This window comes from Leucopleurus acutus (assembly GCF_964270905.1).
Source record: "Leucopleurus acutus genome assembly, chromosome: 2".
Taxonomy (NCBI): Eukaryota; Metazoa; Chordata; class Mammalia; order Artiodactyla; family Delphinidae; genus Leucopleurus; species Leucopleurus acutus.
The window spans coordinates 119329731-119348046 of record NC_139143.1 but is presented as its reverse complement, the minus strand read 5'-3'; the positions used below and the strand labels follow the sequence as shown (position 1 = coordinate 119348046).

The 18316-nt window shown below is 38.8% G+C and overlaps 2 protein-coding genes across 2 annotated transcripts in view; one reads left to right on the top strand and one right to left on the bottom strand.

Moving 5' to 3' along the window:
- Positions 1-260: 260 nt before the first annotated feature.
- On the bottom strand, positions 261-7862 carry GNG5 (G protein subunit gamma 5). Its single transcript, XM_082833281.1, has 3 exons — positions 7676-7862; positions 3957-4101; positions 261-475 (listed from the first exon to the last, which is right to left on the bottom strand). The coding sequence occupies exons 1-2, from the start codon at positions 7754-7756 to the stop codon at positions 3976-3978; spliced, it is 207 nt and encodes a 68-aa protein (XP_082689407.1). The 5' UTR covers positions 7757-7862; the 3' UTR covers positions 261-475; positions 3957-3975.
- Positions 7863-13774: 5912 nt separating this feature from the next.
- SPATA1 (spermatogenesis associated 1) overlaps positions 13775-18316 on the top strand; it is a gene marked incomplete at both ends in the record, with an annotated part of 40429 nt that continues 35887 nt past the window's right edge. The window contains 2 exon segments of the mRNA XM_082833741.1: positions 13775-13786; positions 13790-13879. Of these exon segments, the coding sequence (XP_082689867.1) occupies positions 13775-13786; positions 13790-13879 (102 nt within the window).

Sequence of the window (18316 nt, the reverse complement as noted above, 5' to 3'; positions counted from 1 at the left end):
CCCTGTAAATAACTCATCAATAGAAACTAGTATTATTAGCAGCCTCCTCCTGACCTTAAAAGAACAAATTTGCAACTTACCTTTAATTCTCTAACAGTCTTGCAAATGTATGGCATAAAGTTATGTGAGATGAGCTGCTGGAACAAACACTAAAAATTTTAACCCCTTAAAGATGATGGGGAAATTGTCATTTTGTTCTTAGGTGTTCAAAACAAATTAATATTATACATAGTATATTTAATACCAGTAATTAATCCAAAAACTTTTATACTAAGTATTTTATTGTATGCTGCCACCAGTGTATATAAAATAATTACCCTTGTGAAACAGAAATTCATGAATATTCAGAGAGGTAGACTGACAAAAGTAGAAGTTTGTATAGTATGGCACATGTTATAGAGACAGGCTTTTGTACAGGCTTCAGATTTAGCTTTCCTTTGAATATTCACCGGTTTATGAAAAGTGGTTTAAAAACCTGAAATGAAAAAACAAAAAAACCCCAGTGAATTAGGGTAAAGTATCATAAGAACAATAGCTTTTTTTCTGAATAGCAGTACATCTTACATTACATTTAAGGTATTCATCTGAATGTCAGCTTATAAAATGCTTTCAATTAAACTAAGCCTGTTTAAAAAAGAAAAAACAAACAAACAGACATCACAGGGTTTCTAGGGAAAAAAATGAGAAACAGGATAGAAAATGCCTGTGGTGTAAAATGTAACTTTCTCTTAACCACTCTCAAGTATATATATATATAACTTATGATTTATAACCACTCTCAAGTATATGTAACTTAGGGTTTAGAAATAAACAGACTTAAAGTTTGACTTGACAATATCATTGCCAAAATACACTCTGGATCTGAATTTTTAAAAAGGTTAATATAAAAATCTCTGAAGTTGAGAAATATCTGAACACCTCTAGGAAATGAGCAATAGTATCGAGGAGAGCAAGATGCAATCCCTTCTATCTACCCACATAAACCTATATACAAAGAGAAATGTGTACATGGATATTGACTATAGTAATGGTTTAACAGCAGAGGACTGGAAGTAGCCTAAATGCAACTCAATAAGCCAATGGATAAATAAACTAAGGTTCATACACATGACAGAATACTATACAGCAATTAAAACGACAAAACAATCTATGGATTAACACAAATCTCAAAAGTAATGCAGTAATAGCTGTTCCTTAAAAATAATACCTATGTTTTAAAACTATAAAACAATAAATATATATAAAAAGTAAAAACAGGGGCATAACAACTTCAGGTTAAGTCATCTATATGGAAAGGTAGGAAAAGTATCTTTTATTTCTTGAAAGTTGGGAACCCTGGCAGTCCAGTGGTTAGGACTTGGGGCTTTCACTGCCAAGGGCCAGGGTTCAATCCCTGATCTGGGAACTGAGATCCCACAAGCCACACAGAGCAACCAAAAAAAAAAAAAGGTAAACCATTTAATTCAGCAGAGGAGACACCTGGTTTTTTATACTTAGTTAAAAATTTCTGTTATTACTTCATTACAAAAATGTTAAAGAAGCATAAACAAAATCAGTGTTGAAAATAACAATGTGTAGCCTCAGTTAATCAGTGCAAATTACAAAAATGAGATAGGCAGAAGAAAGTAGCAAAGAATCTGAGATCTGTTTGGCAAGGGCTCAGCAAAAAAGTACTCTTAAGCTCCAGGTGGAATAGCAAAGTTTAATTTGGCAGTTTTCAAGGTTATTACATTTTAAATGTCATTCCTTATTGTTACTTCTGGGAATTTATCTTAAAGAAATGGGTAAAGTATACAATGGGTACCAAGATCTTCGCCTCAGTGTATCCTCAGATTTGGAAACCTCAATATTCGATGAAGTATAATTTAACTTATAGTACAACCACATTTACAAGGACTATTAAATGAGAGCACCAAATCCTAACCTCTAGACCACCAGGGAACTTACAAAGACTATTAAATGAAATAAGAAAATTCAAGTGTAGAAAAAAACTGTGCATACTATGCTCACTATTTTTCAATGATTGTTTTTTTCTCTTAAAAGGAAGTATCTATTAACAGTGGTTATTTCTAGGTATGTGGATCATGATAACTTCTATTTTAATACCTTGTACTATCTGTTGCTAAATTATCTATGCTTTTAAAAAAATTATATAAATATATATATTTTTAAAAGCTATGAGTATAAAGACTTAAATACAGACTCTTTGCATCCATGCCACTCAGTGTGCCTAGGACAGCCAACATCAGCATAACATCCCAGGCCTACTTTCAAGTTTGAGAAGAAATGCTTTTACATCCAAATATTCTTTTCCTAGCCAAAAGTGTTTCAAATCATAATATCCACAAAGCTAAGGGCTTATTATACTGCCAGAATTAACAGCCATTATTTTACTTTGAAATCTAGATTCTTATCCCAACCATATTTTAACCTTGAGCAACTCATTAAACACTTATCTGCAGACTCCTATGAAATGAAACTATTAACAGCCAATTAAGAAGCCAGGCTTAACAGTATTTTAAATGAAAATAAACACTTTGTGAAGAGAATACAAGAGGAACCGTAAAAATATGAAATTTCCCAAAACTGCCATGAAGAATTAATACTGCCAGGAACAAACGACTTTTAACCTGTTAAATATGAAGGTGCTAGACTTAAAAAGAATTACTTCCCTTAAACTCAAAGGCGGGGTTTTTTTTTTTTCCCTGTGTTTCGAAAATCTTAACCAATTCAACCAATCATTGTATTTACTGGAAACATGTACTTATACAAACTTCCTGGACACTCCCAAGTCTACAAAGTTTAATTAGGGAGGGCACAACTGTGTAACATGGTATTTTAGGAAGCAGCTTCCTGCACTTGGAGGAGTCAGAATGTCTGTAGATGGTGTGTGCCATACACAGTCTTTTTTTTTTGAAGCACTATTTAAGTTTGCTTCTCGTAGGTCAATATGAGTAAACGCTCTGACAAAAGTCCTATGGATTTATGAAGGTAGTACCCTTGGATTACATTTTCAATTATCCACATCATGTTTTCTTGTCACATCTCTTTTGGATTGACATATGTTTTTGCATACACTGACATTTGTTCTGTAAGTTACACGTTAACATATAAAAGTATGCTTTAAACCAGCCCAAAATTTAGTTTCTTAATCCTCTGAAAACCAATCCACTGTCTACCACCATGAACATATATACTTCACTTCTCTCATTTTATCTTTACCTAACAACAAAAAAATTAAAACCTGTTGTTCCCCAGTCCAAATGCCAACACCATGTGAGCTTATTCGGCTATCTCTTCAGTTTCTCTTGCATTCACAACTCCCAATTATTTGCTATGCTGGTCTATTAGATCATCATTAATCCAAATCAGTTGATAGTACTTCAAAAGCCACCACCATGAACACTGCAGATTTTTTTTTAATGTTTAATTTTTTTTTTAATAATGTGCTGTTATTTACTGATTTATCCTCTTTTTTTTTGGCCGCACAGCATGTGGGATCTTAGTTTCCAGACCAGGGATCAAACCTGTGCATTGGAAGCACGGAGTCTTAACCACTGGACCAGCCAGGGTAGTCCAATGTCTAAATATTTGCTAGATACACAAAAATAAAACTAAACTAGTATTTGGGGGCATCAGAATACACCATTAGGCCAATGCTATAAAAGGTAACATGACTTGTCACAGCAGTGAAATTTTCTAGTAACTCCTATATCCTCTTTATGGTTATTAAATCCTCTACTTAATCCTTTATGGTAAAATAGAAACAATTAGTCTTTATGACTACTAAATCAGCAAATTTCATCAATCCTCACAAAACAAAGACTGGAAACTCTAAGTGCCAAACAAAAGTGTATGGGATGATTTTGCTCAACTTATAAGTGCTGCAAAGAAAGAGACCTGACTAGTTATCCCTACTGTGTGGGGCTTTGTTGTTTTAATTTAAGGAAACTTACCTTGCAAAGATTCATTTTACTACAAAAAGGAACAGACTTTCTGAGGTCTGAAGGGATTTGTACTTGAAGATACTCCAGTCAGCAGGGGGTCATGTTGAGCATTCTGCAGACAGAATTGTTTCAAATCTGCAGCTGCCTGCGAAACCTGTATATAACAAAGGGTGGGGGAAGTGGGTGGGAGGTGGTGACAATGTTTTAATGAAGTTTTTCTCAAATCTTCAAAAATACCTGCCAATAAACACCTCTCTTAACTCAAAAAAGAAATATACTAATTGAAGCTCAACAGTCATATACTGAGCTTTTATACTTAAAACACTGCATGTAAATAAGTATGAACAGTACAATTCTGTTTATTTGTAAAGCACAGCACATCCTGCTAGTTTATTAATAAATAGGTTGTTCTAGTGTAACCTTGAGGGTACTCAACATCTTGTCTTTTATTAAAAGCAGTACTCAGGATATTATAGGTTAAAAAGTGTTAAAATGCTAGTAAACTATCACTCTGTCTTGAAAGCAGTATGGGAAATGGGAAAATGCTACTCTGAGTGAAGATCATGTTCAAAATCTGAACCATTCAGTTTATTGTTTTGGTATATGTACCATCAGCTGTTTAATGTTACAAAACTGGACAGTGACAGTTTCTGCTCAGGGTCATGTGACTGAAAGGCTGATTAGCAAACTTCAGTTTAACAACTTTACCAAGCAGCCTGCCTTTATGAAACTGTGTATGCCTTAAATGTGATTTAATAATTTTCATATATGTATGCAAAGCCATTTAAACAGGACTTAGGAACTTCTGTGGGTTCATAGTTAAAATAACTTTATATCATGTATCACTTAAACATCTACTATTTGTATATATTCTGGTAAGGTGTGATACAGGACACCAAAACAATAAACTGAATAGTTCAGATATATAACATGAATGACTAAAGGATGCCTCAAATACATACAATATCCTAACTCTTGAATTGAGGTTTAAGAAGATGGAGAAGATAATAATTTATTTTATTGTTTTAACTTCCCTTAAGGAGGGTGAGAACAGGTGTCCAGTCTGGCTGGGTAATATTTAGCCTTTGAAAGGGAGCTTAGGGCATCACAAATGCTCTCTACAAAGAACTTCTGCACATGACAGCTGTACCCCAGACATTAACCTGATAAAAGGATCCATCATCATGAGATGAATCTAAACTCTTCTTGGAATCTAATTTATAAGTTTGGCTTATATACCAATCCAGGGTAATGAGTTCCATGAATTTATTTAGCAACTGTGTAAGTAAACAGTTTATAAATTCCTGGTACCAAGTACTATAACAAATGGGTACCCTGCTCCCCTAAAAGGTGTAGCTACAGTGGGGGAATGGTGGTATAATTTTTCACTGTTGTATAACATGGTTTCATTCATTCACATTAACCAGCAGTAAAGGATGTGTTAATTATCTGCCTAAAGTGTAGGTAGGCGCCAGCTTAACTCCCTTTCACAAACTTCTCATCAACTCTATGTGCCAAATATAATTTTAGGGACTGAGAATATGTAAGAACAGCCAGATCCCTGCTGTTATGGAGCTAGCTAACAGTTCAGATGAAAAGAGACAAGGTGCTCTGCAGAAAAACAAGTGTTTTTTTAGATCAGGACCTAAGAGAAAGTGTCTTTGAGGAGGTGACATTTAAATTGAGATCTCAGTGACAAGAGATCCAGCCAAGTGACCATCAGTGAGAAAATGATCAGTGACAATTCCAATCAGTGGGAAAATGGACACAAAGGCTTAAAACTCTAACAAGCTTCTAGCCCCTATGGCACTGTAATAATCACCATCCAGGAGGCTGAAACCCTATAATCCTGGCATAATAATCAGCGCCCTCTTTCAAAAGTGCCCTGGGTTAAGTGTATGGTTACCAAACAGTGGGAGAGTCTGTCAAGCATTTGTGATAATTTCTATCAACTACTCAAACATGAAGGCTTAAAAAGTAAAGGTGTGGTAATTCGAAAGTAAAATATCACTACAAAAGCATCTAGCATAGAGTCATGGGTAAAACAGAAACAAAAATGAAATTGAACTAACCACATTTTGCAACATGTCTAATGAAAAGCTCATTTAAAGTCCCAAGGTGTAATGCCTCCTCTCCTTGCTACACACAGCCCTGGCATCAGACAGATTTCTAAATAAAACCAAATCACTTGTGGTGCCTTTAATGATTCCGACGAAAACCCTCCTAAGAATAGGAGGAAGGCATCATGCTGGGGAGTTATTGGAGGGGCTAGAGTTTTCATGGTAAAGCGTGAGCCTGAGGACTTCAACTCATTTTCTTTGGAGATTAGGGCTAAATACCCCTACTTAACACTTTCTGCTTTCAACCAGCATTTTTCCCCTCCCCCCATTTTTTTCTTTCCCGGGCCACTCCAATCTATGATAAAGACACGCCTGAATGATAAGATAGTGATTTCAAAGTTAAATCCAGCCAAGACTAACCATAAATCACTGGAATGAGGTAAGAATCTGGAGATTAGAGAAATGGATTCGAGACAGCAATGGAGTTTACAACACTTAAAGGACAGGAAGAGAGGAGAATCCCACCCCAAGACTGATGGGAATTTCCCTTCCCTCCCGAGATGACCACAACTGAGTAAACTAGGTCCCTGACATTTCTACTTAAGGAAATGGGTAAATAGGAGACCATCTTACTCCACAAAACATTTCAGGGGGAAGTAAAAACTAGCCTAATGAGTACAGAATCAAATCATCTTGGAAACTGGCTTTTTCTTTCAACAGAGTGCATGCTTTATACTCTTCTCTGTTTCTTTTTTAATTACAAGTGTTTCACACGTAAACTGACCCGCACCAGAAAGAAGCCAATCCACGCAGGATTTAAAAAATCAGGAAACTCGAAATAGCACTTGAACGTCAGGTTGTTATATCACCAGACACAAAAGGCTTTTTCCCCAAAGTAAATACCCCAGGACAAGATCAATGCTAAACAGATGCCAAAATAAATAAAACTGGTCCACCCTAATTACTTTTTCGGGTACGCGCGGACCAGTAGATATACCCAAAGTCACAACACAGCAAACGGTGCCAAACAAATACGAAATGCACGCTTTGTACGAGGCTGTACAGGGCACCAGTGGTAACCTTAGACATTGCGAACGTTTCCAAAACAGGCTTCTTTAAAGTTATGCAAGAATTCGTTTTCAAGTGTGTGTTCGGTGAATGAGAGGAGCTGGAAGTAAGACTCTACTACTAAAGGGAGTGGATTTGGGAAAGTTCTGAAATGCAAAGAAAAAATACTTCTGAATCAAAAGTCGGATAAAACCCCGTCGGGTGACAAAAAACAGAGGAGCTGGTCGAGAGGGCCGGGAAGGGTGCGGACTGCGCGCGGAGGAACAGCTGTTGGCGAGCACGGCCGCGGAGTCACTACGGCGGGAGGGAGACGGAGAGGAGGACCGGAATGCGGAAAGCCGCTGTTCAAGCCAGGGCCAGCTCGCCTTGGAAAGTCTTGGGGCGGAAGGGCACACTAACCTGCCCCCCAAACCACAGCGCCGACCCGCGCCGCTACTTTTCTAAAGCTGGACGCCGAGATCGCCACCGCCGAGAGCGCGTCCTCCCTAGGGGTGGCGAGAGCCGGACGCGAGCCTCGCCCGCCGCGCCAGCTCACCAGCCGGATTCCCCCCGCCACCTCCCCCGCCCTCCCCTCCCCCTCAGCCGTCCGCCCCCGCTCACCTTCACGCGGTTGAGCCCGGCCTCCAGCCGGAGTTGTTGAACCACTTTCTTCATAGCGGCGACGCTGGAGGAACCAGACATGGCGCACGCGAGAGCTGGGCAGATCGGCAATCCGTCGGTGGATCGGTGGTGGGTCCTCAGGGCCAGACGGCGGGACGGCGGGGCGGCGGGTCTGCTGAGCGGGGGGCGGGGCTCGGAACTTTGTCTCTAAGTTTCCGGTTCTTTGCCCCGTGGCTCCACCCGCGGCGCGCATGCGCGCCCTTCTCCGCCTTCTGTTTCAGCTCCTCACTCGGGCGGGAGCCCGAGCCTCAGGGGGGTGAGGGGAGAGCTGGGAGCGAGAAGGGGCGGAGCGGATGGTGGGCGCGGCCGCTGCGGGATGCTAACGCGACCAGACACCCATCCTCTCCTCTCTCCCTCTCTGGAGAGGATGATTTGGGAGAGGTAAGGAAAGAGCTTGTCGTTATCCTCCAAGACCCGAGGGGACCGGTGAGAGAAGTCAGATATTGAGGGACTTTGTAAAAGGCCTGGTGGCGGGACGACGAGGCGGTTCCTGTTTTCCTGACGGAGTTGGCGGCAGAGGTTGAGGGAAGGGAAGGGGAGAGCCTTACCGAGGCGTAAGAGCTAGAAATACGGGCTTGAGTCACTGGCACCCTGTCCCCTTAGAGACGCATCCCTAAGTGACCCAAGTTTGTCCAACGGGCGGCCCATCCGCAGCCCGCTTCCCCATCGTCGGACCCCAATAGGAGTAGATGCAAGGTTAGGGACCTCAACAGCAAAAAAAAATTGACTCTTTTCTTTAGTGCTTAGCTATAAACATGAATTACCTATGTATCTCCTCAGCCGGCATCTCACTACTGGTTCAATCAGTCATTCTCTCTAGTCTTTATCTCTTTTTCTGTTGTGGTTTACAAATAATTACAGCTTTCTCATAACATGGGCTTGCTTCATGGATATGATACTGCTTCATGACTTCCCTTTATACATTCATTTTGCTTCAGTATCTACTAACTACATACTTGAATCTTGAGTTCTTCTCCCAATTTTAATTCCTAAGGGCTCATCTATACATGCCAGGCCACTTTGTCTCTGGCCAGCCAGGATTTGGTCTTTAGTATTGATACAGTCAGTAATGACAAAGGAAATTGTAGCTCAAAACACGGCTTGTTTGCTGTTCCTTTAGAAGGAATACTATAGGGGGCAGTTTAATTTAGGATAATAGTAAAGCAGGTCTTGATTGCTCTATCTTGAGTTCACTTAATGAAAAATTTGTTCTGAGTTAGAATATCAAGTTTTTAATGCATCCAGAAAAATTGAAAATTGTAGTCTCCCAGTTGGCATACTAGTTAATGAATGCCAGTATGCTGTATTTAATATAGATTATTACCATTAATTCTTATCTAATAAAGAAGTTGAGTTGTGCTTTGTTAGGTTCATAATTGAGACTAATAGTAGTACAATGTCAGAAAGAGCCTTTGGATAGATACAGAAATAGAAATATTTAATGTTTCCTTAAAGTACTAATGTATTTAAAATAGCGTTTGAGATGGTTAAAATGACAAATCACATTTTGTTTTAATTGTTGTAAAAAATTTATATAGGAAGTAATATGTGGAAATAATTTGATTTGAAAGATTGTGTGTCCCAGAATATAATCTTTTAATTTTGATACCATTAGAACAATTAGTGGAGTCTGATAGGATTTCGTAGAGACATAATCAGTACTAGATCACAGGAATTTTAAGTTCTGTCAGATTTAAATCACTATCTTAACATAAAGCAAAGCTTTGGAATCTTTTTTTTTTTTTTTTTTAAGAGAAAGAAGCACACTCCATAGACAGTGTGGGCCATCTCAGAAGGTGAAAGGCACCAGGATATGGGGATTGTCAGTTTTTATAGGGGTGGGTAATTTCGTAGGCTAATGAGTGGGAGGAGTATTCTAGCTGTTTTGGGGGAGGGGTGAGGATTTCCAGGAATAGAGCCATGGCCCACTTTTTTTTTTTTTTTTTTTTTTTTGCGGTATGCGGGCCTCTCACTGTTGTGGCCTCTCCCATTGTGGAGCACAGGTTCTGGATGCACAGGCTCAGTGGCCATGGCTCACGGGCCCAGCCGCTCCGCGGCATGTGGGATCTTCCCGGACCGGGGCACGAACCCATGTCCCCTGCATCGGCAGGTGGACTCTCAACCACTGCGCCACCAGGGAAGCCTGACCCAATCTTCTTGAAGAGGAAGCACTTTTGTAACAGCATCAGAGTACAAGGATAACTGTCTATAAATGACAAGACTTAAAAGGCATGGTTAAACATCTTATTACAGTGTAATCCATAAAGAAGCGACAGACAACATTTTAAGATGACAACTAGAACTATAGCATTAGACCAGGACATATCCAAATTCCAGAAACTATATAATTTTTAGAATGTCTGTGTTAATAACATTCATCTATACAGTATATCTTAAGTAGGTTAATCGCTCGTGTGATAATGCTCTCTATGTAATTTAACATACCAAATAATACTGGTTAAATATTTCTCTCTGAGATGCCGCAGGGGCCCTCCAAAACATCCCAAAGTTAGCTGAAAGTCAAAAGAACTTTGATTAAAATTTGATATTTGGGAAGTTTCTCAAAAAGTTTCAACACTTGATCAAATAAGGTCATTGGTCACTGTGAGACAATACTTATTTGTTAACCAAAGTTACAAGAGATCTCAAAAGCAAATACAGATCACTTAAAGGCAAAGAAACTCACACAATATGTTATCAGAAACGGCATTCCAGGGACTTCCCTGGTGGCACAGTGGTTAAGAATCCGTCTGCCAATGCAGGGGACACGAATTTGAGCCCTGGTCCGGGAAGATCCCACATGCCGCGGAGCAACTAAGCTCATGCACCACAACTACTGAGCCTGCGCTCTAGAGCCCACGAGCCACAACTACTGAGTCCACACACCACAACTACTAAAGCCCACGTGCCCAGAGCCCGTGCTCCGCAACAAGAGAAGCCACCACAATGAGAAGCCCGCGCACTGCAACAAAGACTAGCCCCTGCTCGCTGCAACTAGAGAAAGCCCGCACGCAGCAACGAAGACCCGATGCAGCCGAAAATAAGTGCATAAAATAAATAAATTTATTAAAAGAAACAGTATTCCAAGAAAACCTTGTTCTTGGGACTTCCCTGGTGGCTCAGTTGTTGAGAATCCGCCTGCCAACGCAGGGGACATGGGTCTAATTCCCTGGTCTGGGAAGATCCCATGTGCCGCGGAGCAACTAAGCCACAACTACTGAGCCTGTGTACCTAGAGCCAATGCTCTGCAGCAAGCAAAGCCCGTGCACCACAACGAAAAGTAGCCGCGGCTCAATGCAACTAGAGAAAGCCCACGTGCAGCAATGAAGACCCAATGCAACCCAAAATAAATAAATAAATAAATAACTTTTTTTTTTTTTAAAAAAAGGAAAACCTTGTTCTCTTAACGGAAAGAGAAACCAAATCCAAGACTTAGCTTACTCCCAACAAAATCCATTTACCCACCTAAATTCAATCCAATCTTAGAAAATCCTGATCATGCGTAACTCTTCAGTATTTTTTCATCCTCACGCCTTCTTTTTTTTTTTTTAATTTATTTTATTTATTTTTGCTGTGTTGGGTCTTCGTTTCTGTGCGAGGGCTTTCTCTAGTTGTGGCAAGCGGGGGCCACTCTTCACCGCGGTGTGCGGGCCTCTCACTATCGCGGCCTCTCTTGTTGCGGAGCACAGGCTCCAGACGCGCAGGCTCATTAGTTGTGGCTCACGGGCCTAGTTGCTCTGCGGCATGTGGGATCCTCCCAGACCAGGGCTCGAACCCGTGTCCCCTGCATTAGCAGGCAGATTCTCAACCACTGTGCCACCAGGGAAGCCCCCTCACGCCTTCTTTTACTGAAGACACATATCTAACTTTGCTTAAAAATATTTCCACATTGGATTACTTTTCTTACTGACAAATTTGCAATAGATATAATAAAGTCTAGTAAACCTAAGTACAACAGAAATATTGTACAATATTATACTTAACATTGATGACTCTAAAGACGTGTCTATATTAATGAAGCCAACAAGCTTAAGCCACCTTCAATACCAGATATCAGTTTAGTACTGAATATTTTCCAGTACTACTGGGGCTACTCTTTGTTGCAGTGCGTGGGCTTCTCATTGTGGTGGCTTTTCTTGTTGCAGAGCATGGGCTTTAGGCGCACGGGCTTCAGTAGTTGCGGCGCACGGGCTTAGTTGCTCCTCGGCATGTGGGATCTTCACAGACCAGGGCTCAAACTTGTGTTCCCTGCATTGGCAGATGGATTCATAACCACTGCGCCACCAGGTAAAATTCATTCTGGCCAGATTATTTTCTATTTCTGCGCTAATTTCCTTTAAGTCAGTGAAATAGAGCTCTTTTACTAATTACTTTTTGGCAATACCATACATCTAAGACACACATAGATACGTACGAACACACAAACAAACACAGAGACCTCATTGTTCCCATTCCAGAATTTCAGCCATGAGCCAGGTACAGCAATGTAAAACCCATCAGTCTGCAAAAGAGGTTGGATTAAAATTGGGTTTCTGGCAGATGTAATAAATCAAGCTCACTTGTCTAGATGGCTAAACTCTTATTAATAATATTTATGGAAAAGATGCTTAAGATTTTTATTTGTCCTTGACAAGTTCCAATTTACCCCCTTTTTCAAAATCTGCATTTTAAAAAGATGGCAGAGATTAGGGTTCCTGGAGAAAACCAGGTCAGATATTTGCATCTCAAAGGCACAGGCAACTTCCTCCTAGGATGACTGTTTCCCCTTTAATACTTACAAGTCTCTTAAGATAAATAGGGAAGCTTTTGGGAGTGATAAAAGGATTGGTGGGCTTTGGATTATTTTTGGAGCCATACCTTTGATTCTGTAGAGACCAGATTTGTAAAACAAGGATAGTTTTGGTTTTTTTTTTCTGTTTTTAAATAATTGGGTGGCTACCTCAATGATACTGAAAGACCGATATACCTATTAACCTATGTTGGAATGTTTTACTTTCCTCATTTAGCTTAGGGGAGAACGCCTCCCCCAAAATTTCTATGAGGTACGGTTAGCTTAGACTAGTGGCCTCCCATTTTGGTATGCTATTTACAACACTTTTGGGAATCCTCCCTAGGTTTAAGAAATTTTTTAATTATAGCCCTCAGTGAGGCCTTTGATCGGAGGAGGCTTGCCTACAGCCTCATGTGATCTCATATTTAAAGGTAGCCAGACAATTTTCTTTTTTTTCTCCATTCCATTCCTATCCTGCAGGCACCCTCAGCTTGAATTTTAAGTTTTGTCAGATTTAAATCACTATCTTAATATAAAGCAAAGCTTTAGAATCTTGAAAAAACTTCTCTACTATTGGTATTATAGTATATCCCTAAGGATTGTCCCACTTTGATAATTCTTTTTTAGAGTAATAATTCTGCTACCTTATTTTTTAACTTTTATTATATATTTATATACTTTAAATTTTGTTGTGTATTCTTGTAAACTGTCATACATTTTCTGAGGGAAAACACAAGAAATAATACACAAACATAGGTACACAAACCTGATATACTTAAAGACTGATATTTTCATCTGGAATAATTGTTCACATTTATTATTATTGAGGTATCCAAGGCCAGGAAGAAATGTAAAGGGTAAAACAATTTTCATCATTTTACAGCATTTGTATAAGTTTAGTCTTTCTACTTCCAAAAGTATATTTCTACTTTGTGTAAAACACTATATGTATTTAACCTTAATTTTTGACCAAGAGAAAATGAATTGTTTAGAATAGTAAAAAATGTTCTAGTCACAAGTCTATTATAATTTACCACTTTACTTAGTTGTATGGGATATATGTTCATTTCATTGCAGTTACCAGCCCTACTTACTAGTAGTATATCTTTTTGAATTATTATAATGATTGTATACTTATCAAGTTTTCATTTTGAGTCTAAAGCCTTTTGTGTTTTTCTGTTTTTGAATGAATCAGAGACCAGAAATGAGTGGAATGCTATCTTAAACAAGCCAAAAATCTGTTATAACCTTTATTAAATACTACTTCAATGAAGAAAGATTAAAAAAAACCCTACAAAATTCCAACTGATAATTACCACATTCAGACGTTGGTGAATATGTCCCTCAGTCCAAGTCGACCTTCCTCATCAGAGGTAAGAAAATCTTTTTTACACTAAAATGTAAGAAAAACCTGCTTATCATTGGTATTGAAAAGTTTTGATAAAGCAAAAATATGGATTATATAAAGTATTAGATACCAACACCACTGTGAACCCAACTTTGTGTATCCCAGTACTTGATTACAGTTCTTGTATCTCTAAGGACCCCAATTATACTGGGACCTCCAATGCATTGATCCTATCACCTTTTTTTGTTTGTTTGTTTATTCCTCTTCTCAGGATGCCTTCCATGGCTGGCTTAAATATCACGGAGCACTCTTTGGGGTTTTTTTTGGAATTTTTGAATTTTATTTTATTTTTTTATACAGCAGGTTCTTATTAGTTATCTATTTTATACATATTAGTGTATACATGTCAATCCCAATCTCCCAGTTCATCCAACCCCCACCCCCGCCCCCCACCACTTTCCCCCTTTGGTGTCCATACGTTTGTTCTCTACATCTTTGTCTCTATTTCTGCCCTGCAAATTCATGGAGCATTCTTGATCACTCTCTTGCACATACTTTTGACTCCTTGCCCTCTCTCATTTCACTGTAGTCCTTGACAAAACAAAAACCCTGCTTAATCTTCTTCACCTATTCTTCATATATACCTACAGTGGAACATGGCTGGAGAAAAATATACCAGCATAGGACTATTCTCATTTTAAATTAATGACCATGAATCTCAAGTGGAACTTTTTGCTAGTAGGCAATAAGACTATCTCCCACTCACTCATTCACTCTTCCACTATTCTAGATAACTATTTCATACCTTCTCAAACCCCCAATACCTTCTTCTCATTTTCACTTTAAATCAACTCCAGTCAAGCTTTCACTCTACTATTCCACCAAAACTGCTGTTAAATTCACCTTTACATTACTAAATCTATTGCTTAATTCTTATTCCATATATGCTTGATCTGTTTGTGCACAGTAGTTGACACTGTTGATCACTCTGTCTTCCTTGACATAATTCCTTCACTTAGCTTTTAGCATACACATTATCTTCATTTTCCTTCTACATTCCTTGTTATTCATTTTCAGTCTTCTTTTTCGTGTCTTTTTCTTCTTCCTGTTCTCTTGATATTGGGGAATTTCAGGGGTCAGCTCTTTGCTCTCTTCTCTGTTTGCACTCATTGTGATCTCATCCAGTCTAGTAGCTTTTTTGGGGGGGGGGGATTATTTCACTTTATTGTACCTTTAGTTCTTTTTTTTTTCATTTTAACATCTTTATTGGAGTATAATTGCTTTACAATGGCATGTTAGTTTCAGCTTCACAACAAAATGAATCAGTTATATATATACATATGTTCCCATATCTCTTCCCACTTGCGTCTCCCTCCCTCCCACCCTCCCTATCCCACCCCTCCAGGCGGTCACAAAGCACCGAGCTGATCTCCCTGTGCTATGCGGCTGCTTCCCACTAGCTATCTACCTTACATTTGGTAGTGTATATATGTCCATGCCTCTCTCTCGCTTTGTCACAGTTTACCCTTCCCCCTCCCCATATCCTCAAGTCCATTCTCTAGTAAGTCTGTGTCTTTATTCCTGTTTCACCCCTAGGTTCTTCATGACTTTTTTTTTCTTAAATTCCATATATATGTGTTAGCATACGATATTTGTCTCTCTCTTTCTGATTTACTTCACACTGTATGACAGACTCTAGGTCTATCCACCTCATTACAAATAGCTCAATTTCGTTTCTTTTTATGGCTGAGAAATATTCCATTGTATATATGTGCCACATCTTCTTTATCCATTCATCCGATGATGCACACTCAGGTTGTTTCCATCTCCGGGCTATTGTAAATAGGGCTGCAATGAACATTTTGGTACATGACTCTTTTTGAATTATGGTTTTCTCAGGGTATATGCCCAGTAGTGGGAATGCTGGGTCATATGGTAGTTCTATTTGTAGTTTTTTAAGGAACCTCCATACTGTTCTCCACAGTGGCTGTATCAATTTACATTCCCATCAACAGTGTAAGAGGGTTCCCTTTTCTCCACACCCTCTCCAGCATTTATTGTTTGTAGATTTTTTGATGATGGCCATTCTGACTGGTGTGAGATGATATCTCATTGTCGTTTTGATTTGCATTTCTCTAATGATTAGTGACGTTGAGCATTCTTTCATGTGTTTGTTGGCAGTCTGTATATCTTCTTTGGAGAAATGGCTATTTAGGTCTTCTGCCCATTTTTGGATTGGGTTGTTTGTTTTTTTGTTATTAAGCTGCATGAGCTGCTTATAAATTTTGGAGATTAATCCTTTGTCAGTTGCTTCATTTGCAAATATTTTCTCGCATTCTGAGGGTTGTCTTTTGGTCTTCTTTATGGTTTCCTTTGCTGCGCAAAAGCTTTTAAGTTTCATTAGGTCCCATTTGTTTATTTTTGTTTTTATTTCCATTTCTCTAGGAGGTGGGTCAAAAAGGACCTTGCTGTGATTTATGTCATAGAGTGTCCTGCCTATGTTTTCCTGTAAGAGTTTGATAGTTTCTGGCCTTATATTTAGGTCTTTAATCCACCTTGAGCTTATCTTTGTGCATGGTGCTAGGGAGTGATCCAATCTCATACTTCTACATGTAGCTGTCCAGTTTTCCCAGCACCACTTATTGAAGAGGCTGTCCTTTCTCCACTGTACATTCCTGCCTCCTTTATCAAAGATAAGGGGACCATATGTGCGTGGGTTTATCTCTGGGCTTTCTATCCTGTTCCATTGATCTATATTTCTGTTTTTGTGCCAGTACCATACTGCCTTGATTACTGTAGCTTTGTAGTATAGTCTGAAGTCAGAAAGCCTGATTCCTCCAGCTCTGTTTTTCGTTCTCAAGATTGCTTTGGCTATTCGGGGTCTTTTGTGTTTCCATACAAATGTGAAATTTTTTGTTCTAGTTCTGTGAAAAATGCCAGTGGTAGTTTGATAGGGATTGCATTGAATCTGTAGATTGCTTTGGGTAGTAGAGTCATTTTCACAATGTTGATTCTTCCAATCCAAGAACATGGTCTATCTCTCCATCTATTTGTATCATCTTTAATTTCTTTCATCAGTATCTTATAATTTTCTGCATACAGGTCTTTTGTCTCTTTAGGTAGGTTTATTCCTAGATATTTTATTCTTTTTGTTGCAATGGTAAATGGGACTGTTTTCTTGATTTCACTTTCAGATTTTTCATCCTTAGTGTATAGGAATGCCAGAGATTTCTGTGCATTAATTCTGTATCCTGCTACTTTACCAAATTCATTGATTAGCTCTAGTAGTTTTCTGGTAGCATCTTTAGGATTCTCTATGTATAGTATCATGTCATCTGCAAACAGTGACAGCTTTACTTCTTCTTTTCCGATTTGGATTCCTTTTATTTCCTTTTCTTCTCTGATTGCTGTGGCTAAAACTTCCAGAACTATGTTGAATAAGAGTGGTGAGAGTGGGCAACCTTGTCTTGTTCCTGATCTTAGTGGAAATGCTTTCAGTTTTTCACCATTGAGGATGATGTTGGCTGTGGGTTTGTCATATATGGCCTTTATTATGTTGAGGAAAGTTCCCTCTGCCTACTTTCTGCAGGGTTTTTATCATAAATGGGTGTTGAATTTTGTCAAAAGCTTTCTCTGCATCTATTGAGGTGATCATATGGTGTATCTCCTTCAGTTTGTTAATATGGTGATTGATTTGCGTATATTGAAGAATCCTTGCATTCCTGGATTAAACTCCACTTGATTATGGTCTATGATCCGTTTAATGTGCTGTTGGATTCTGTTTGCGAGTATTTTGTTGAGAATTTTTGCATCTATGTTCATCAGTGATATTGGCCTGTAGTTTTCTTTCTTTGTGACATCCTTGTCTGGTTTTGGTATCAGGGTGATGGTGGCCTCGTAGAATGAGTTGGGGAGTGTTCCTCCCTCTGCTGTATTTTGGAAGAGTTTGAGAAGGATAGGTGATAGCTCTTCTCTAAATGTTTGACAGAATTTGCCTGTGAAGCCATCTGGTCCTGGGCTTTTGTTTGTTGGAAGATTTTTAATCACAGTTTCAATTTCAGTGCTTGTGATTGGTCTGTTCATATTTTCTATTTCCTCCTGTTTCAGTCTTGGCAGGTTGTGCCTTTCTAAGAATTTGTCCATTTCTTCCAGGTTGTCCATTTTATTGGCATAGAGTTGCTTGTAGTAATCTCTCATGATCTTTTGTATTTCTGCAGTGTCAGGTGTTACTTCTCCTTTTTCATTTCTAATTCTATTGATTTCAGTCATCTCCCTTTTTTCTTGATGAGTCTGGCTAATGGTTTATCAATTTTGTTTATCCTTTCAAAGAACCAGCTTTTAGTTTTATTGATCTTTGCTATCGTTTACTTCATTTCTTTTTCATTTATTTCTGATATGATTTTTATGATTTCTTTCCTTCTGCTAACTTGGGGTTTTTTTGTTCTTCTTTCTCTAATTGCTT

What these genes read in the sequence shown, in the direction of transcription:
- GNG5 (XM_082833281.1), bottom strand. Translation starts at nt 7,756, where the DNA reads ATGTCTGGTTCCTCCAGCGTCGCCGCTATGAAGAAAGTGGTTCAACAA. An exon ending in CCGGGCTCAACCGCGTGAAG is followed by an intron (nt 4,102 to 7,675) that starts GTGAGCGGGGGC and finishes TGTTATATACAG; the next exon opens with GTTTCGCAGGCAGCTGCAGA.